At 49.9% G+C, this 21,490-nt stretch overlaps 1 protein-coding gene across 2 annotated transcripts in view; it reads left to right on the top strand.

The window, feature by feature from the left end:
• ELK3 (ETS transcription factor ELK3) overlaps positions 1 to 21,490 on the top strand; it is a 70,545-nt gene that overhangs the window by 19,948 nt on the left and 29,107 nt on the right. For both annotated transcript variants that reach the window (XM_066357280.1, XM_066357288.1), the window contains exon 2: positions 11,454 to 11,662. In XM_066357280.1, the coding sequence (XP_066213377.1) occupies positions 11,456 to 11,662 (207 nt within the window). In that variant the 5' untranslated portion in view covers positions 11,454 to 11,455. The remainder of the gene's footprint in view (positions 1 to 11,453; positions 11,663 to 21,490) is intronic.

Here is a 21,490-nt window from a genome sequence, read left to right as displayed (position 1 = left end):
CCGGCAGCTGCTGGAGGCTTGGTGGAGTTTGAAGGAACACAGTCACCTGCTACTGTGTGACCTGTGTTCTTCAGGCTCGAGTAGGAGGCTGTCTCTATAAATTACAGGTTCACTGCACTCTGGGCCCTCACGCTGGTTCTTTATTGACACATGTCATTGCTGTCCCCATCCCTGCCTGCTGTGGGGAACGCCTGACTCTCCTCACACTCTGCAAATTTCACCCACCCTTTAGATTAAGGCTGTACTCAAGCTCACACCTCTAAAAGCCTTCTCCAACTAGCCTAATCCTAATCTTAATCCAAATGCAGGTTCCTAATGCACTTGGTGGGAGGCAGTGTTGCAGAGTGGTGAAGGACACAGGCTGTGGCATGTTCTACCCTCAGTTTTATTCATTCATTCAACACATGTTTATTGAGTGCCTTCTGCGACCCGGTACTGACCTAAAAGCTGGGGCTACGTCAGCAAGCCAAACAGGTCAGTACTCACGGAGTCAACATTGAAGAGCAGTGCTTCTCAAACCATCATAGAAGAGGACCAGTTTTTTAAATTTCCAACATATCGTGGACGGACAATTTTGTGAAATAAAAATAAATTTCTATGAAAATAAAAAAAGGTGCTAAAATACAAGACCCAATTTTTATTATAGTTTTAACAAGCATAATACCACACTTCAATAAATAAGAGAATAAACATAGTGGGGAAAATAATTACAAAAACTACATACTTACTGAAAATGCTTATAAAGACAATTAATGTAGGTGGTCACTGAGGACTGGTAATGTTTGTCATTCCTTAATTGTGACCAAACAAAATAGTTGTAAATTAAATAGAGGCATCCCATATAAAATGCCCATAAGCACCCTGAAATACAGTATTTATCAATTTTCACTTTTAATGTGGCAAATGAGCTTCTTGTTGACTAGCAAATTTAATCTAGGTTGGGCACAAAAATGGTACCTGGTAGGGCGGTGGTTCTCAAACTTTTTGAAGTTGGGGTACATTTAAAATCTTACAAATAATTGTAGGTGCACTATATACCAATTTCTTAGAAATATGTTATAATAATTAAGTCAAATATTAAAGAAAAAATAAAGTCCAAGCGTGCTTTTATGGTAATTAAATGAAATATATGACAAAATTAAATTTATTCTGACATTAAAAAACTTTTATATTTTTTGAGCTATGCATTTTAGAATTAGTAAAAAGGGGTTAAAAAGTAAAAAAGTGACAAGATATCTTTCTGTATATAGATACATACTAAGATTTAGTAAAATCCGCAGGTCCCTGCGCAGATGTGTTAAGGTTTTCATTCTTATGTTTATGAGAAACATGAGCCTGATGTGTCCTAGCGATTTCTTCAATGTTTGGGCATATATTTGAAAGGCAAACTCTCATTTCCTTGTCAATACATTGAAGAATTCCTCTCTTTTTACTCTTAATTGTGTTGAGTGCAGAAAACCCCCACCCTACATATCATCTTAACTTGACACCAAACAAAGGATAGAAGAAACTTGCCTCCAGTCTTTCTGGGGAACATGGGGGGTAGTGTAAACAATCTAGCACCACAGCTTAACAGCCTTTTGCAACCTAATTAGGCAAGTGAGGTGGGGGGTTGGGCAGACTGTCAGCTTCCAGCCAATTCCCCACACTTCTGTCCCCCAAAAATCTAAACTCCAAAAACCCTGTTGGTTTTTTGGTCCCCAACAGGCACATATTTCTCTGGGATACCATAGGGCGCACCTGGAAATCTTCTCCAGGGTGCACCAGTGCGCCCTGTCGCACACTTTGAGAACCATTGTTGTAGGGGGTAGTGTATAGAAACTGTTTCTATGTTTTGTTTTAATTATGCTCAGAGAGAAGCCAGTCTCACTGAGATATGCTGCCAGGAACTGAAGAAGAGATTTTTAAACACATTTCAGCAAACTCAGGCTATTAATTTTTTAACTTTTGTCCAAAATCAAGCAAGTATTACATTAAAAAATTCACCTGCAATCCTTCATTAGTTGCCCCATTCAAGAATTTATCCTATAAAGTTATAGTTACATTAAATCATCTTTTAATGAAATCAGTGACTTCCAGATTTTTTTTATTCTTTTTTTTTTTTTTTTTTTTTTTTAGAGAGGAGACAGAGACAGAGAGAGACAGAGAGGAGAGAGACAGGGGAGAGGAGCTGGAAGCATCAACTCCCATATGTGCCTTGACCAGGCAAGCCCAGGGTTTCGAACAGGTGACCTCAGCATTTCCAGGTTGACGCTTTATCCACTGCGCCACCACAGGTCAGGCCAAAGGATTTCTTTTTTATTCATTTTAGGGAGAAGAGAGAGAGAGAAGTGGGGAGGAGCAGGAAGCATCAGCTCCCATATGTGCCTTGACCAGGCAAGCCCAGGGTTTCAAACCAGCGACCTCAGCATTCCAGGTCAATGCTTTAATCCACTGAACCACCACGGGTTAGGCTAAATAAAATCTTTTTTTTTTTAATTCATTTTAGAGAGGAGAGAGAAAGGGAGAGAGAGAGACAGAGGGAGAGAGGGAGAAGATGAGGAGGAGCTGGAAGCATCAACTCCCATATGTGCCTTGACCAGGCAAGCCCAGGGTTTTGAACTGGCAACCTCAGCATTTCCAGGTTGATGCTTTATCCACTGTGCCACCACAGGTCAGGCTCCAGATTTTTATATGCATTTGGGGTACAGTTAAAAAGCTAACCTTGACTATCACGTGTTTTAACATGGCCCTACTGCATGTGACTGACTAGTCCAGTGGTTGACAAACTGCAGCTTGCGAGCCACATGTGGCTCTTTGGCCCCGTGAGTGTGGCTCTTCCACAAAATACCACGTGCAGGCGCTACCTCGATAAGGAATGTACCTACCTATATAGTTTAAGTTTAAAAAATTTGGCTCTCAAAAGAAATTTCTATCGTTGTATTATTTGGCTCTGTTAACTAATAAGTTTGCCGACCACTGGACTAGTCCATAGCTTGTGGACTACAAGATGAGCCTACTGATCACATACGTGGATGCGGTGATAATGACAAATTGCAGTAAAAGTCTATATACTTCCTCTCAATTTCTGTGCTACCGTGGACTGGTGACCAGTGGTGCAGTGGTATACTGGCCACACGTTGAGTAGACTGTTCTAGAGGGCCCTGTCCTTCCACTATTGGGCCTCAACTTCCTCACCTACAGAATGGAAACAGTAACTGTATTCAATTCATAGGGCTGTTGTGGAAATTAAATGAGATAATTCAGGAAAGTGCTTGGTATATGGTAAAGCCTTCATAAGTAACACCCACTGTGTACAGAGAAGACAAAGGTAAGGCTCTTATGATTGGAAAAGACATTAATGAATGACTCACTGAGGCAGATTATGGACAGGAGCCCTAGGATGAGCGTGTTCCCGTGTGTGCATGTAAATTATTTCCCTTTGGGAGGATCTGGGGCGGCCTTTTGGTCTTCTCTGTCCTGCCCTTTGTGCTTGTGACAGGAGCTCCCTGATTTCATTGTAGGATGCTGACTGCACGTTGCTGTTCATAATCCCACCACTGGGGAGGGAGCGGCTTTCACTTCTGAGCAGGTTGTTAAACCCCCGGAGGTCAGAGGAGTTGGGCCTGGTACCCTTGACCAACAGTGGAGAGTGCACCGTCACCTGCTAACTCGCAAGCCGCAGAGGAGGGCGCCGGGGATTAGGGGGTGACCAGTGGAGTCAGTGTGGCAATCTTCTCTTTGCAGCTCCATCCAGATTGAAGAATGAATCAAGGATGTGGTTTTTGCGTTCTTTAAAAACTGAAAGAGCTGAATGCACAGAACGAGGGTGGGAAGGGACCACTCAGATTCCGTCAAAGTGTCTCTCCCTCCATGCCAAGCAACAAACTCTTCACTCGTGGGCTACCTCCAGCCGGGTCACCCCTGCATCTGTGGCCCTGGCTGGCCGGGTGAATGTACCCACGCGGGCTCCATCTTCAGGAGTCATCAGCACTGCTGTCCTGGTCGTCCCTTGGATTGGTCTTCTAGAACATTTCTCACTCTGTGACCCAACAGCTCTCATCTGCTTGAGTCCCCTCCCCAGTCCAGGGGCACAAAAGAGCTGGCAGCAGGACTAACTCCAAGGGAAGTGTGGGCACCCAAAAGCCAGCTTAGCTGGAGGCACAGCGGTGCGGTGGCCTCAGGGTGAGCATTTAAGGAACCAGGGTTTCTTAAGTAGGAGCAAATATGTGCTCAGGGATCTGAGTTGTCTGCAAGGATTCGGAAAAAACAATATCTGTTCTTTCAGTTTTGGTGATGGCCTAAAAAAATAAACATAAGCAGGATCCAATCACCTCTCAAATAGCATTCACTGAATTTCACAGCCCGTAGTGGGGTCAGTGCCTAAGGAACGGAGAACCAAAGTGATATAATTCTAAAGGAGGATTCACGCCAGGGTAAGATCAACTGGCCTCAACAGTTTCTATGAAGAGATTTCCCTGTTGTTTAAAAAGGAATAGTAAACATTTCTTTCCTCTTTTCTTTTTTTGGTAAACATTTCAATAGCACTTACTATGAATGAGGTAGAGCTCAAGTGCATTATTAGTAACTCATGTAATTCTTACAACAGCCCCTGTATGGGAGATACTTTTTTTGTATTTTTCTGAAGCTGGAAACGGGGAGAGACAGACAGACTCCAACATGCACCGGACCGGGATCCACCCAGCACGCCCACCAGGGGGCGATGCTCTGCCCCTCCGGGGCGTCGCTCTGTTGTGACCAGAGCCACTCTAGCGCCTGGGGCAGAGGCCAAGGAGCCATCCCCAGCGCCTGGGCCATCTTTGCTCCAATGGAGCCTCGCTGCGGGAGGGGAAGAGAGAGACAGAGAGGAAGGAGAGGGGGAGGGGTGGAGAAGCAGATGGGCGCTTCTCCTGTGTGCCCTGGCCAGGAATCGAACCCGGGACTTCTGCACGCCAGGCCGGCGCTCTACCACTGAGCCAACCGGCCAGGGCTGATACTTTTTATTTTATTATCATCAGCTCCATTTTACTAATGGGGATATTTACCTGAGGCCCACTGCCAAACAGGACTACCACTTGCATATGAACACAGAGAGTCTGGCTCAGGAATTGGCTCTTCCCCACTGCCTTGCCTTCCAAATAGACAAAAACGGTTCACTCTTCACCAGCTACGAATTGTGGAAAAATAACTTCAGCGAGAAAGGTGAGCATTTGCATAGATTCTAGAAAGGACTCCTGGATGGCGTGACTCTGGTTTAATGGAAGCTATTTTATAACCCCATTAATTATAGATAACAGATAGTAAAGTAATTCTTGTCGATAGATATGCAAATTATGCTCTGTCTTAGAACAGTCAGCTGACTCCTCTCTGCCCTGGTTTTGTCTGATTTGTGCATTCATTTCAGTGTTCCTGATCTATATGTGCCTCTTGTTACTCGGATTCTCTCTCTCTTTCTCTCTCTCGTATTTTTCTGAAGTGAGAAACTGGGAGGCAGAGAGACAGACTCCTGCATGCACCCGACTGGAATCCACCTGGCATGCCCACTAGGGGGCGATGCTCTGCCTGTCTGGGACGGTGCTCCCATACAATCCAAGCCATTTTTTTAGCGCCTGAGGCGGAGGCCATGGAGCCGTCCTCAGCACCTGGGCCAACTTTGCTCCAGTGGAGCCTTGGCTGCAGGAGGGGAAGAGAGAGACAGAGAGAGGGGAGAGGGAAGGGTGGAGAAGCAGATGGGTGCTTCTCCTGTGTGCCCTGATCAGGAACCGAACCCGGGACTTCCACTGGGCCAGTGTTCTACCGCTGAGCCAACCAGCCAGGACCTATGATTCTTTTTTTGACTTATTATGTCTGCCTGGTTGCCTCCTTGATTAATGGGTAAAATTAAATCTTTTACCTCTTTTTATATTATATTTATGTCTGTTGGAGAGCCAGGAATTTAACCAGTTTGAGAGTTATTTTTTTAACGAAGGAGTGTCTCAGCTCTCAGTTTCCCAGGGAGGCTCTCCGTGACGTCGTGCTCGGGCACTGCCGCTGCCTCCCCCGCCACCTGCTCTGGCTGCATTTCTCCCTGGAGCTGTGTTTCCACCATACTGTGTTGTTCAGTGGTCATGTTTGTTGTGTATGGTCTGTCTTCTCCCCCTGGAAGCTCAGCTCCATGAGGATAGTAGTCTTCGTCTCCTTTGTTCACTGATGTGTCCCAAACACCCAGTGTCTTGACATAAAATGGACGCTAAAAAAAAAAAATTAAAATAAGTAATAACAGAATTGAGTCTTCAGAGTATATAGTAGTGTAAACACATTTTACTAAAAAGAACCTACTTTGGCCCTGGCCAGGTGGCTCGGTTGGAGTGTCATCCTGAGGTGCCAGGGTTGCAGGTGTAATCCCCAGGCCGGGCACATATTAGAATCTCTCTCCCTTCTTCTCTCTGAATCAACCAATCAGTTAAAAAAAAGAAAAATGAGAGAGAGCCTGCTTTGGTTCAGTTATTGCCATAACCTATTGGTGAATGTTGGATGTGTTCCAACAAGACACCCATCACCTATCAGATGTAAAATTAATCGTTAATTTGATTTGGGGGTGGGAGAAACGTGTGTTTTTCTATAAAGTTTTATTTTACTGTTCTATGAAATTTATAAACCATGAGGAGCTTATGTCCAGTTTTGTTGATTATATCAAAGGGAGAACGTAATAAAAAGTGCTAATGAAAACAGTTTGTTAGCACTGCACCTTTAAAAGGAGGCATGCATATTACTCACATTGGACACCTGGTTTAGATGATCTAGCTGCTCCACTGTGGCAAGGTGTAGGGTATAAAGTACAAAGGGAATGAAGCAATTGGGGCAAATAGCAGGTAACCTTGTCCTTGTCCTCTGGAGAGGCCTGCAGGTGGGTCTGCTGGCTGCTGGGACTGTCATATTTGGGAGCTCTGGGGGTAATGGTCACCATCCATTGCAGGCAACATGACAGGTGAAGTCAGAGGAGTAGACACAGTATCAGGAGCTCCTCTTCCTATAAGAGCAGTGATCCCTTCAAGTGGATTGATCCTCTTAGATATACAAGTGCAGAATTTGGTTTGCGTAAAGAATGGCATTACAGGCCCTGGCCGGTTGGCTCAGCGGTAGAGTGTCAGCCTGGCTTGCGGGGGACCCTGGTTCGATTCCTGGCCAGGGCACATAGGAGAAGCGCCCATCTGCTTCTCCACCCCCCCTCCTTCTTCTCTGTCTCTCTCTTCCCCTCCCGCAGCCAAGGCTCCATTGGAGCAAAGATGGCCTGGGCGCTGGGGATGGCTCCTTGGCCTCTGCCCCAGGCACTAGAGTGGCTCTGGTCGCGGCAGAGCGACGCCCCGGAGGGGCAGAGCATCGCCCCCTGGTGGGCAGAGCGTCACCCCTGGTGGGCGTGCCGGGTGGATCCCGGTCGGGCGCATGCAGGAGTCTGTCTGACTGTCTTTCCAGCTTCAGAAAAAAAAAAAAAAAAAAAAAATTAAAAAAGAATGGCCTTACAATACCTGATAGAATTTCATACTTTGGAAACAAGGTTTAGACAGGGGTGGGGAAGGAGAAGCAGTTTTTAATTAGCAGAAATTTGATTTGGGGGAGTATTTTTTTTTTAAGTGAGAGGAGGGGAGATAGATTCTTGCAAGTGCCCAGACCGAAATCTACCTGGCAACACTTGTCTGGGGCCGATGCTCCAATCAACAGAGCTACCCTCAGCGCCTTAGGCCAACGCTTATACCAACCAAGCTATCCTCAGTGTCTGGGGCTGACACTCGAACCAGTCGAGCCACTGGCTGTGGGAGGGGAAGAGAGAAGGGGGAGAGGAAAGGGGAGAGAAGCAGATGGTTGCTTCTCCTACGTGCCCTGACCAGGGATTGAATCTGAGACATCCACATGCTGGGCTGACACTCTGTCCACTCACCAACTGGCCAGGGCTGGAGGAGTATTTTTTAAATGTAGCACTTCTTTTATGTGTTCTATGTATTTTAAGGGGAGAGTTTTAAAAATCAGCTAAAAGAGGTTAGACAAATGAGAGACATTTTAACTTAAAGCAGGCCTCTGTTTGCACAATAAAGTGTCAATCATAAATCTCAAGTATCAATACAATCTTTAATTTTTTGTTTAATAGCCACAGTATACTGTCTGAATTACTCATAGTCCTTATAATGGCAGCCAGATACATTCGATTTTATTATACTTGCATGTTAAGATGTAGGGTTTCATTGAGGAATTAATTTAGGGAAAAAACATCATTTAGATTTTTTTTTTTCTTGGTAAGAGAAAATTTGCTAACACGTCCAACAGTGTTGGTGGTTGTTGGAAGAGCGTGCCCCTCGATTGTGGCGTTAGATCCTTTCTTTTCCCAGCGGGAACAAAATTTGTAGCTGGCAGAGGTGATAGAATGTGAAGGATGATTGTATGTAAAAACAACAGCGTAAAATGATGAAACTTAATTCAATCACAATTAAAGTAAATTAAGATTGGAACTAAATATCAGAGAACTACAGTGAGCGCCCCCTGAATGCGAAGAGAACCACAGCAGCGATGTCAGCTGGTGGCCCCTGCCCCCCCCCCCCACACACACACACACTGCTCACGTATTTTAATCCCACCGAGGGCTCTGGCCCGAGGGTTTGGGAGGGCCCACAGCTGTCTTTGGCGCCTACTATATTCCAGAATCTCTTCTGCCAAGTGCAGAAGGGGTGACAGATGTTTGTAGATGTGATTATTAGCTCACAGGGAAACACTTCTGAGACTCATCTCTGAGTAATGTGCGGCTGGGATTTGCAATGGTGAGGCTGTGTGTGCCGTACAGTCATTGAAACTGGTGGGCCAGCGGGTGGAGGAGCGGCTGACAGCACGGGGCAGCGGAGGGTGAAGCCACAGCTTCAGGCGTATGGCTTGGGGCCTTAGTCACCTCCGGTGGAGCGGTGTTGCTCCCACTTAACCCTCTGAGTAACCGGGCAGTCCTCCGTTGTAGCTAGGCTTTGTCACGTCGGCATGGGAGAGTTGAGGGGCAAGGAAGGGAACAGGCACAGCCTGCCCGGTCACCAGCCAAGCTCTCCTGGACCTGAGCCTGCAGGCAGCTCTGGACCTTGCCTTGGCCCAGTCTCTCCAGTCCAGAAGTCTGGGAGCCCCTCATCTGGACGTCCCCATTGCCACCTTTTGCTCCTCTGCCTTTCTGTTTCTGTAACCTCCCATTTTATGTCCCCTTTCCTCTGCCTCTGTCTCAGGCCGTGGCCACTGCCCCCATGGGCATCACGCAGCCCACTGCAGCCCTCCTGAGTAAAGGCATGACCAGCCAGCCCCTCTGCATATAGAGACTTTTTGCAAAGTGCTAATGATTGTAAATCTAAGTTCTCTAGTATAGAGACATTGCAGCCCAGAGAAGAGAGAATTTTTTTTAAGCAAAGACTGTTATATCGGGCATTATAACAACAGTCAACTGTCACTGCAGTGGTGCTGCGTAACAAACTGCCCCTAGGCTTGCTGGCGCACAACAGAATTTATTTTTCTCATGGGTTGGCTTCAGGGATGCTGCTTCAGACTGTGTTACATGAGACTTGGCTTCTGGCTCTGGGTTGAGTTCAGGCTGGGTCCATGTTTTGCATTCTGGGGCAGCGGCTTCACGGTCATAAAAGGAGCACAGGAGGAAAAATCTGAACATCGAGGCCTCTGAGACCTTGGCTCAGAGTCGGCACGTTGTAACGTGGATCAGCATTCCATTGGCCAAATCAAAGCACATGACCAAGCCCATGCATCAGTGGGGTGGGGAACAAGCCCCCCATCCATTCTAGCGCACTGTTGCATGGATATGTGAACGGGGGAAGGAGGGAAGGAGGGAAGGCTTGGGAACAGTTACCCGGCCTGCTACACGGGTCCTCACAAGCAGGACTGGAGAGTGCGGCTCCTGTTCACAGGGTGGGAACGCCGTGAGAAGGGGTTCCAGGAAGCACACGAAGCTCTTGAGGAATCCTGGTTGGAAGAAGCACTAAATGTCAAACTCATAGAGATGTTTCCATTGTCCTCCAGTCCCATCTGGAACACGGTGGTTCGTGTCCATTCCAGATGGGGGAGGGGCGTGTAGCTGGCCACCTCCCGCGAGTCCCGTGCACCCAGACCTGCAAACGCCCTGGCAGCCCTCTGCCCTCCGCAGCAGGTTCCTCTGAGCATCCCCTTCAAGTTTCAAAGCTATCACAGAGGTTACTCTCTGAAGTGCCTGGCCAAGAAAATGCCAAAGAGTTTGAGACAACTGTTAGCAATTCTTAGTGCCAGTGATGGGAAGCAGGTTTGTGGCTCATCCTCCAACAGTTGGGAGGGGGGCTCGTGTGAGGAGCTGGAGCCCACCGGCCCCTGCGTACCCCAGCAGTGGTGCTCACCAGACTCGTGAGAGGCAACGGCGGGTTTGAGCCAACAACGAAATGATTTACGGTCTCACGGACTGAGTGGCCGTTGTGGAGAAGGTTGATTTCTCTTGGAAAGAGCCGTAAATAAAATGCTGAATGGGTATTTGGAGGGCATTTCTAATCTGCTTTCCTTTAACTGAGAAACCCATGTTGCTTAGAGAAACAATAAAATATGTTCCTTTGGCTAAACACGGGAAAGGAAATGAGATGAATACGTATTGGATGGCAAGGTCTTCTCACATCCGTTCCCGTGTGGAAAAGGAGAAAAAGAATTTGTCAGCCTGAACGCTGCTCCTTTGAGAGGAACGCAGGAGAGGAGGTGTGATGACAGGAGCATTGGTACTGACCACTTCTCTGCACCCCCCAGGACTCCCCTGAAGCAGTTATTCTGACTTCCAGGTCTCCCAGGGGCATGAACCTCAGTCACTGTTCCCTTGTTGCATTCTCCCCTGGCTGCCACCTAGGACTTCATTGTTCCCTCATGGCTACCGTAGTTCTTTCTGCCTTTCCCCCCAGTTCACAGCTTGCCTTAGGGCTTCTCTTCGTATTAGACACCAACTTCCCATCCTCTGTTAGTCCCTGGCTTCCTCTGCCGGGCGCTGGGATGTCACCCCATCTGGCACACATCATGTGTCCAGTCACCACGGTCGATCTGAGGTGAAGCTTTTGAGTCCAGCCCAACCACCTCTTCTTCCCTAATTTAACAAACGTTGATAAGAGAAATGGATTATTATTGTGATTATTATTGCTGTTGATACAGTTTTTAGGATCAGCATCCATTGCCATGAAAGCCCTCAAATGTCTGAAGTGGGGAAACACCTTGTCACCCGCAGGGATGTGTGTAGTGAATACCAGGATCACAGGGCTTCCCTGAATTGCTGAATCATGGCTGTTTCCAAAATGCAGCCAAGAGGGCACACCATTCAGAGTGGCCTGTTGGGATGGGCGTGAACGTGCCTTTAGTAGGTTCACGAGGGTGGGGGAGGGTGGGGGGGGCTGAGGCGCTCATCCGCAGCCCCCTGCCCCCAGACCTGGCCTGTGCACTGCTGCTCTGACCCGCCCCTTCCTCCCCAGGTATGGAGAGTGCAATCACGCTGTGGCAGTTCCTCTTGCAGTTGCTGCTGGACCAAAAACATGAACATCTGATCTGCTGGACCTCCAACGATGGTGAATTCAAGCTGCTCAAAGCAGAAGAAGTGGCCAAACTGTGGGGGCTTCGAAAAAACAAAACGAACATGAACTACGATAAGCTGAGCAGAGCCCTGCGATACTATTATGACAAGGTAAACCCTTGCCTGCGTTAAGGCTGTCTTGGGAGGTGGGGGGGTGGAGAGGCGTCTCCCTGTTTCACTGAGGAAGGCAGGTAACTGTGTACTTTGAAGCAAGTTGGAAAATCGGATAGAGGCAATTTATGCCGTTTTGATTGTGTTTTTTTGTTTATTTTAATTTTTTTTAGAAAAACTGTGCTATAGAGACTTTTTTCTGGAAGCCCTTGGGTGTTACAGTGAGTCAAATTTTGTTCCCTCTGTAATTTCATCTGTAGTAGCAGCAAAACTTTGCTAATAACAGAAATTAGATATAGGAAGGTCCTGGGGCTGGCTTCGTGGTTAGTTGCTTGGCATGACAGAACAAATGTTAAAACCTAGGAAGTGTTTATCTCACTGGGTTTTTAGTTGACACAAATGGGCCTTTCCTGGGGGAATGGCACTTGGGCAAGTTATGTAACAATTCAGCGCCCTTCTCTCCTCACTTATAAAATGGGATCCCAGTGAGGTAGTTGTGAAGACTCAGCAAGTGTTACATGGTTGCTACTTAAAGCAATGGTTGGTGCATGTGGTTTGCAACCTGGGGGGGGGGACCTTCACAAGGAAAACTGTTTTCCTTTGAGTCACAGAGCTAAGTCAGAGCACTTTGTTGAGCGATAACACTGCATCGCTACCAAGGCCAGGCCAGGTAGGGTGAGTTCTAATACATTTCTGTGAAAGCAGTGAACGGGCAGGCTGGGGCAGAATGATTGCTATTTTGGTGGCAGTCACTTTGGGCCTATAATTGTTGGCTATTTCTGGGCGGCTCCGCTGTTGCTGAATATTCAGTGTCCTGGTGAGGGTAACCTTTTGTTCTGGTTTTGCTGTTCCTATTGACAGGTGAGTGAAACACTGATTTAAATATTGGTTCCTGATCTACATTTAGCGCCTTCTTCCTGCCAACCTCTTTGGAATTCAAGACAGAAGGATTAGGAATTTCAGGAAGTGGAGGCATCATTAATTATAAAGTGTTCCTTCATATGATTATATCATTGAAATGTTAAAGGTACTTTCCTTTAATGTGGCAATTAATTAGTCCTGGCTCAGTGCAGAGTCCTACTAAGATGTTAAAAGCACCTCTTGCAAATTGCACTGTCTGCAAGCCTGGCCGGTGGTTTCTTGTCTTGCGTTTTTACCCAGGTCCTAAGGTGCACAATGAGATTGGGACTCTCTGAAGGGAAACCATCGTCTTGCCTGCTGGCAGGGTGCCTAAAAGCCTGGCTTTGAGACTAAGAAAAAAAGAAAAAAATTGTTTTAAGTTAAGGTGTCAAAGAAAAGAGTTCTGCCTCAGTGTCTGTGACTGGGTTTCATTCACCTCTGCAAGTCACCTGGGCAGTGGGGTTCAAGATCAGATGTCATCAGCAGGGAGGGACATCATGGGCTGGACATGACATGAAAAGACTGGCAAAGCCATTGCGGCTGAGGCTACACCTGACCTCCCTTGAGCAGGTTGTTTTTTTTTTACTCTCTAGGGAAAACAATTTCAGAGGCTTCGGTCACCCAGCACGTTTTGGTACTTTGTGTCTGAGGCACCGTGCCCAGGGCGTCGACCTTCGTCTGCGGTCAGTGTCAGCAGCTGCTGAGGCCCGCGGGCCCCGCCTCCTTGCACAGGTGCGGGCGCAGGGATCTGATGAGGAACCTGCCCCAGTTCCCGCAGCAGCCAGGCAGCCAGGAATTGGAGCCTGGGCTCCCAGCCAAAAGGCACACACCCTGCCTGCTGGGCCTTTCATTTCTTTTGCTCTGAACACCTGAGTGTCCAGAAAGGCAGTCAGGCAGCACAAAGTGTTTTGCAACCTTAGAAAATTTTTATTATTATTATTTTTAGTCAAGCACTTCACTAAAAAATTCATTGTATGCTGGGTGTCAGGTTGAACCAGGACCCCAAGGCTCGGGGTCCCGGCGGCCAGTGTGTCCTGCTTCCTGAAATTGTCCCTTTCCTCTCCTGCTGGGGCTGAGCTTGAGGTCTGGCTACATGACCTTTGAGCAGCCGCTGGCACTGACAGTGAGGGCAGGAGCAGCTCTGTCCTGTGTGTGGCACAGGCTTGGCCACCAAGAGGAGGTGCCCTGCATCCCTCCTTGGACACGTGCACACTATACATGTATGTGGGTATACAGTATGCAAGCACATACACAATATATGTGTATGTACACGTGGCTGTTTTAATCAGTCTTTCTTGTGAAATGTTCTCCAGTGTTCGTTAGACTCCAGACATAGTTTAAAGTGAGCAGAAGAGGCAGGAGGGGAGGCGGGTGAAGAAGAGAGGAGAGGGGGAGGAGGAGGGGGGCAGGGGAAGAGGGGAGGCGAGGGAGAAGAGGAGGAGGAGAAACAGCAAAAAAAGGTTACAAAAAGTATGCTACATTTTACATGTGAGATGAACACTTTTTTCAGTTTTGCCAATGTTATTCTATGTGTAAATGGCACCGTATGAAGTTGCTAATATCTGACCACTTTTGACCCACAAAAATGGCAATCTTCAGTGGCTCCAAGAGACAGATTGCAGGGGGGTCTTTGTGAATATGAAGCCCCTGGCCACATGGTGTGCCCCATGCTGCAGCACACGTGTTTTGTGTTTTTACCCAGCACTTGGTGTGACCTTGTCTCCCATTTACTGTCTTCCTCCCCCTCCCCCTCCCCTCCCCTCCCCCTCCCTCTCCCTCCCCTCTCCACCCCTCCCCCTCCTCCTCCCTTCCCCTCTCCTTCCCTCCCCCTCCTCCTCTCCCTCCCCTCCTCTCTCCCCTCCCCCTCCCCCTCCCCTTCCCCTCCTCTCTCCCCTCCCCCTCCCCTCTCCCCTCCCCCTCCCCTTCTTCTCCCTCTCCCCTCTCCTCCCCTCCCTCTCCCCTCCCCCTCCCCCTCCTCTTCCCCCTCCCCTCCTCTCTCCCCTCCCCCCTGCTCCCACTGACACTTCCCCAGAACCTGCTCTGCATGTGGTGTGAGTTAGGTGACTCCCTACCTTGACAGCTGCATTCTTTGTTTCTGTTGTATTTTTTTCCCTGTCATTTGCTAGCTGTCACCTCTTCACTCCCCACTGTAATTGCACATCCCTTGGTCTTTCTTTTAAATTTTTTTTAATTTTTTTTATTTTTTATTTTTTTTCTGAAGCTGGAAACAGGGAGAGACAGTCAGACAGACTCCCGCATGCGCCCGACTGGGATCCACCCGGCACGCCCACCAGGGGCGAGGCTCTGCCCACCAGGGGGCGACGCTCTGCCCATCCTGGGCGTCGCCATGTTGCGACCAGAGCCACTCCAGCGCCTGAGGCAGAGGCCACAGAGCCATCCCCAGCGCCCGGGCCATCTTTGCTCCAATGGAGCCTTGGCTGTGGGAGGGGAAGAGAGAGACAGAGAGGAAAGCGCGGCGGAGGAGTGGAGAAGCAAATGGGCACTTCTCCTGTGTGCCCTGGCTGGGAATCGAACCCGGATCCTCCGCACGCTAGGCCAACGCTCTACCGCTGAGCCAACCGGCCAGGGCCCCTTGGTCTTTCTAATAGGGAAGTTTTCCTGCCACAGTAGACAAGCACTAGCGTATCATTATTTTTATAAGGTATATGTTATATTTTTAGCTCCTTCCACAGTACTAGACATGGGCAGGGGGAGGAGTGGGAAATGTGTGCATAACTTTAAAGAAGTAATCAGAGGAGAAGGACAGACGGGCTCGTGGTGTCAGGTTGGGGCTGAGGCGCTTGAATCGTCGTGCCTCAGCAGTTGCCACCACCCTTGTCGCAGCGAGGTGGGTTAATAGCATGAACTCTGGACTAGAGTGTTTGGGCTTTGATCTAGCTCCTACTGTTGGTGCTTTGCCTAATCTCTCTGGGCTTCAGCTTCCTTTTTGGTGAAATGGGTATAAGAGAGTCAACACCATGGGGTCGTGCTGGGGATTAGCTAAATTAATGCATTAGCTGAGAACAGCGCCACAAACACAGGTGCTAAAGTATTCGCCAGACGATATTTTCCCCTTTGCTAATATGAAGAATTCAAGCAGGTGTAGAGGAGAAAACAAGGCCCTTTGTCATACCTTTCTGCATGAGCACACGCAGAGATGAATGCCCTTTGCACCTGTGAGCCACCGGGAGCACTTGAAGAAGGACAGCTCCCCGGTTGTCTGTTCTGGTATACAGAGGCTCTTCTGAAAGTTCAGCTACTAAGATGTTTCAGTGTCTAAGACTCTTCCTCACCCCTCCGAACAGCATGTGCTGAGGAGTGAGGCTTTGACTTGTCACCCACGGAGGGTTTATTTAGGGAATGAGGGAGACGTGAGTTTGGAAGAGTGAGTGGGCAATGGAGCATGGGGTGTATCGTGCCAGCCAAAGAGTTGGAACCTCATGGTGAGGGCAGCGGAGAGCGAATAAAGGGCTGGAAGCCAGGGAGTACCCCAGTCAGACCTGCATTTTAGAATGAAAATCTTTGTCCTCTCTTACCCTTCTTGGCCTTGATCTTGTCATACTCCAGCTCCACCGCCCTCATCATTGTGGCCAGTTTCCACGGATCGATTTCCTTCTGCTGGCTGAGCGTGACTCACACCCCCAGCATCGGGGCCTGCGTGCCCCTCTTTACAGCTGCGTGGGGTGGAGAAGGAAGGGGGGAGTCAGCCTCCCGCATGCACCCAGCAGCTGTCTTCTGCTCACAGAAGCCGAAGCCGTGAGCTCTCAGGGCTGCTGCAGGAGGAGACCTGCAAGCCTGCCCCATCCCTCCTCCTCTCCCACCCAGCAGGGCCTTTGTCCTTGTTGTTGGCGGTGAATTGTCATCCCAGGGGGAAGCGGGAAGTGTTGCCAGCTCCCCTCTCATCAGGAGATTGAAATGTTGATATGATGAAAAAAATAATTCCTCCTGTCTCCACGGCAACATCCAGTTCTCACAATGTACCGAACAGTCTTGATTTAATTGGAAGGGGTTTAGGGGAGAAGAGTCAAGACAGAGTCGCTGGCGACATAACTCATGGAAGTGGCATGCGTCCCCTTCTTAACTGATGTGGATAATTCATTTTAAATTGGGTGTGCAGTCATGTCAGGGAAATATTCCTGTTAATGGTACACACCTGATACCGACTGCCTGTGCCAAGCAGCCTGGCCCTGGCAGGATTTTTTAATTCCCCAAAATACATTTTGTGAAGACAAATATGATGTTCATTGTCAGTCAAAGTGGAGAGACTACCAGAATCCAGCAAGCATTTGTCCTGGAACTTTCTAGAGCACTTGTGTTGTTTGCAAAGAAGACACATCTGTTCTGGACTCCCTTCAGGGGAGCTTTGTGCCTCGAGGGCGCCCTCTGGGCACAGCCCTGGGTCTGGGCATCGAGGGCCTGGGGGGTTGCGTTGCTTGTCCTTTTCCCCCTTCGTGTCATGTCCGCAGCTCAGGTGGTTCAAAGTACAACAGATGGCAGCCGGGCTCTGCCTGGGGCCCAGAAGACAGCCAGGGCCTCTCTGCAGGCCCGTGGAGTAGCTGATGGCCTCGTGGAGGTCTTCCAGGCTGGTCACGTGGCCTAGGGAGATAGCAGCTGGCACGAGGGGGCCAGGCTGCAGGGGGGATGCTGCATGTTGAGTGAGGATGCTGCCTGTCTTGCACAGGCTCCCAAGCCAGCTTCCCTGTGGCACTCAGTGTTCCCCCCAAATAGGCAGTTGCTAAGAAACACCCAGAGTCTTGGGAGTACCTTCAACACTGTTGATGAGGCTGCTGTGCTCAGCACACAGCTGCCAACACCCCAGCAGCCGGGCCAACACCACTTACGTCAGGCTGTGGCCCGAGCCCACACTGGTCTGCCTGCGGGAGTGTTCCTGCTTCAGGGCTTCTGGCTGTAGGACAAGTTAGTGGTTGTGCAGACACACTGACAAAAGCCCTGGTGTTGGCATCACACCACCACCACCCACCACCCACCCTCTGGCCCAGCTGCTCCTCTGTGCGGCCTCCTCCTCGCCTCCTGCCTGGGCTCCAACAACAGTTTTATCTCAGCTCCTGTCCCAGGTTTGCGGTGTGAAGAGGGGAAGCTCACAAGTATGGAGCATTTTGTCTTAAGCCAGGCACTGTGCTCAATACATTTATTGTTTTGTTTTCTAACACATGAAATGCCCATTGTCACGGTCGGTAATGGGCCCGGTTTAGAGGTGGGAATACTGAGTCTCAGAGAAATTAAGTAACAGACCCAAGGCGAAGTAGCTAGTAAGCGGCAGAGCTCTCTGCCTCGGAGTCTTCACCCCCGAGTCCGTGCTGAGGATTATGGAGCTGGAGGATCACACAGTTACACAGCCATGGGCCTGCATTCAAATCCTGTATCCCCCATAGTGTTGATTACTAATTACTTCAGGGCAGGCAGAGCAAGACCAGCCCCCCTGTGTCTGTTGTTCACAATGATGATGGACAGCCTCTTGGCAGCGTTCTCAGAGCCGGCTGAAAACACGAGGTGATGGTTCTGGACGCCCCAGAACGCCCCGGACTTCCTGTGTCTGGATGACGCTTCCTAAAGAAAACCAGATTGGAGCGCAGCGCCCTCTGCTTTTGTGCTCCCTAGCTCCCTGCGGCCTCCAGGAAAGACTCCAGTCTCCCTTCCTGATCTGGGTCCCGCCCCACTGCCTCCCCCGCACCACCCGGGTGGCTCCGCCCTCACGCGCAGCTGCTCGGACCTCATCGTTGCCGGGGCGCTCCTTTTCCCTCTCCTGCCTGGCCACCTAGCCAACCCTCAGACTCCTCTCCACTGCCTCTCCTCTGCCCTCTTCTCCGTTGTCATTGTGCGCTGGTCTTTCTCACCTTCTCCTGCATCTCCGCAGCGCCAGGGCCCAAGGTGCCCAGGGAAGGTAGGAGGGATGGAGGTGAACGACCTTGCCATCGAGCTAACGTGCTGCTCCATAGCACAGAAAGAAGTCCGTCATCTTAGAGTCAACACTGGAGATTGCCTAACAAGCCGTCCTGCCCTGCCTGCCTGCCTGCCTCTGAGCTAGTGAGGACCCAAGAGGGAAGATGGTATTTTTCAAGAAAATTGGCAACAGAGCCAAAGCCAAGATGAGAACGCACTCCCAGATCACCTGTGGCTCTGCCTCCTCCCCGGCCATCTGCCGGGTTGGCAGGTGGCCGCTCAAAGCTGGAGGGTCACTGTTGTCAATTCCCCTGCCTGGCAGGGGGAGTGGAGGAAGACATGTATGGAGGGAGCAGTTTTCCATTTTATTTTATTAACACTCCAGAGGCCTTTAGTAAAAATGCCCCTTGGATGTTGAAAGAGAGTCGGGAGGGTCCAGCGAGGGTAGAAAAGAATGCTGCTCACGTCCAGCCTGAGCCCCCTGGGCCAGGAGTCCCGCCAGGTTCCTGTCATCGTCAGCAGTTTGAAGCCATTGGATGTGGAGAGCCGGTTCCCACTGCTGCTGAGCAGTGCCAGAGAAGAAAGAAATCCCAACCCAAACCACAAGGAGCCTCCCCCGGGAGCTGGCCAGTTCCGAGACAGAGTTGGAGCCCTTTATTGGCAGCACGCTATTCTTAGAAGTTGGTAGTGCGGTGAGAGTGGGTGTATGTGCGTGTCCGCGTGCGCCTGTTCCAAAATTAAACCCGAGCTCAGGCTGTGGCGATCCCGGTGCCCCAGCAACGTGACAGCCGGCTGAAGGCTCCGGGAAGTCCGTGCCTCCCTGCCGGTCAACAGAGACACTGACACGGAGGTTTAAGGGTGTAGGTGTCCTGGGGCTGCGGTCACAAAGTGCCACACATTGCTTGTCTCAGAGGGCTGGAGGCCCGAAGTCTGAAGTCAAGGTGTTGGCGGGTCGTGCTCCTTCCAAAGACTCTAGGGGAGGACCCTTTCTTGTCTTCTGTCTGCTGGCGGGTGCGGGAAACCGTGGGCTTCCCTGGGCTTGCAGCTGCCTCACTCCAACCTCTGCCCCTGTCTTCACATGACCTCCTCAGTGCCTCTGCCTGTGCCCTTTCTTCTTGCAGGAGGCAGGGGCTGCCATGGCCCATGCCAGCCCCAGTCAGAGCTCCGAGTCATGGGATTTAGCACCTGCCCTAACCCCGGTGTGATTCCACCCTGAAATTCTTAACTGATTACATGTGCAAAGACCCTATTTCCAAATAAGGTCACACTGTGAGGCTCTGGGTGGATGTAGATTTTGGGAGGGCACCGTTTACCTCACTCCCAAGGGGAGAGGCTGCCCCGGGGAGAGGCAGATCCAGCTAATGGGTCCAGGGAGCCCTTTCAGAGCTGCTCTGTAGGGCAGCAGGTGTGAGGTGAGCCTGCCCACAGCAAGTTCCGAGCAGAAACCCCTACTGCCAGCCAGCCGCTCCGTGTCCCCTCAGGAATGACGGGAGGCAGGGGCTGCCACTGCCCGTGCCAGCACCAGCCAGCCGCTCTGAGGACAGAGGCCGAATTCACTTCCTTTTCTGTTCCTCAGAGCCTAGCAAGGAACCTTCCATATGAAAAAGCGTCTTAAATGTTTGTTGAAAGAATGTTTGCTTGTTGAAAGAGGAGGAACTCTGAGCATGCTCCTACAGTGAGTACTTGTTCTAACTTTGGAGAGAGGACAGTCGGGTTTTGTGTCAGGAAAGGGTGAGTCAGACCGCGGTCTGGAAAGGGACCCAAATGAGGAGCTGAAGAAAGGGTGTTGGCTGGGAAGCTGGCGGCCTGGAGGCTGGCCTCCGCTGCTTACTAGTCTGTGAACTCAGCTTGGAGCCTGGGGTCCCTCCCTCATCAGAGAAGTGGGTACCAAAGTTGTGAGGCTTACAGGAGATAATGTGTAAACCTTCTATAAACTGTAAAGCCAGGGACCCAAGTAAGGAATTTAGATTACTTGGTGGCAAAATAAAATGCCAAGAGACAGTGTGACATAATGAGGATGCTATACAATTACATCATTGCTTGCTAAGCGGAATTCCACGGGATCATGTTTTTGAGGGCCTCTATAAGTTCAGCACTGACATATGTTGTTCTTTTAGAAAAAAACTACCCTGTTGAGGTATTTTTATTTCCCTTAAAGAAGTGAGCAAACTGAGGCCTGCAGAAGTTGAATGCCTTTCCCCAGGCTGTACATAGCAAGTAGAGAAGCTGGGATTTGAACCTAGGTGAGTCCCCCTCCACCCCCCTGCCCTGGTTCTACCTGACATCTGGCCCATCAAGGCTCCACGCCTGTGCCCTTGTGTGAGCAGCTCTGCTCAGGCCCGTGGAGGTCAGAGGGGCTGGTCAGCACTCCCTGTGCTCCCCACGAGTACATCTGCTGCTCCGTGGGGGACTGTGAGCAGGCTGTCTGCGTGGGCAGTAGCTTCCTGCTGTTTTCCTGTCATCCTTGTCTTGTGGATGTCACCCAGGTGGGGGTAGGCTTTCCACGTCCAGTCTGTGGTGGGACCTTCAGGTCCCAGATACCTTGTGCAAGGTACCTAACCAGAGCAGGCACCTCCTCTACCTGTATGTGGGCAGAGGCAGCTCTGTTTCTGTTTAAGGAACAGGCCTTGCCTGACCTGTGGTGGCGCAGTAGATAAAGCGTCGACCTGGAAATGCTGAGGTCGCCGGTTCGAAACCCTGGGCTTGCCAGGTCAAGGCACATATGGGAGTTGATGCTTCCAGCTCCTTCCCCCCCTTCTCTCTCTCTGTCTCTCTCTCCTCTCTCTCCCTCTCTGTCTCCCCCTCTCCCTCTCTCTCTCTCCTCTCTAAAAATGAATAAATAAAAAAAGAAAAAAAAGAACAGGCCTTGGGGAAGACCACCTTCCTCCCTGGGATCCAGAAGGAGCCATTCTGAAAGAGACGAGATCGGGCGCGTTCAGGGTGGTATGGCCGTAGACCCATTCTGAAAGAGACCGTGCTTCCCTCCCCCAGAGCTGCCTTTCCCTGGCGCTCTGCAGGCACCCCGTG

The sequence above is a fragment of the Saccopteryx leptura genome, chromosome 1 (genome assembly GCF_036850995.1).
Source record: "Saccopteryx leptura isolate mSacLep1 chromosome 1, mSacLep1_pri_phased_curated, whole genome shotgun sequence".
Taxonomy (NCBI): domain Eukaryota; kingdom Metazoa; phylum Chordata; class Mammalia; order Chiroptera; family Emballonuridae; genus Saccopteryx; species Saccopteryx leptura.
This window is presented reverse-complemented; position numbering and strand designations above follow the sequence as displayed.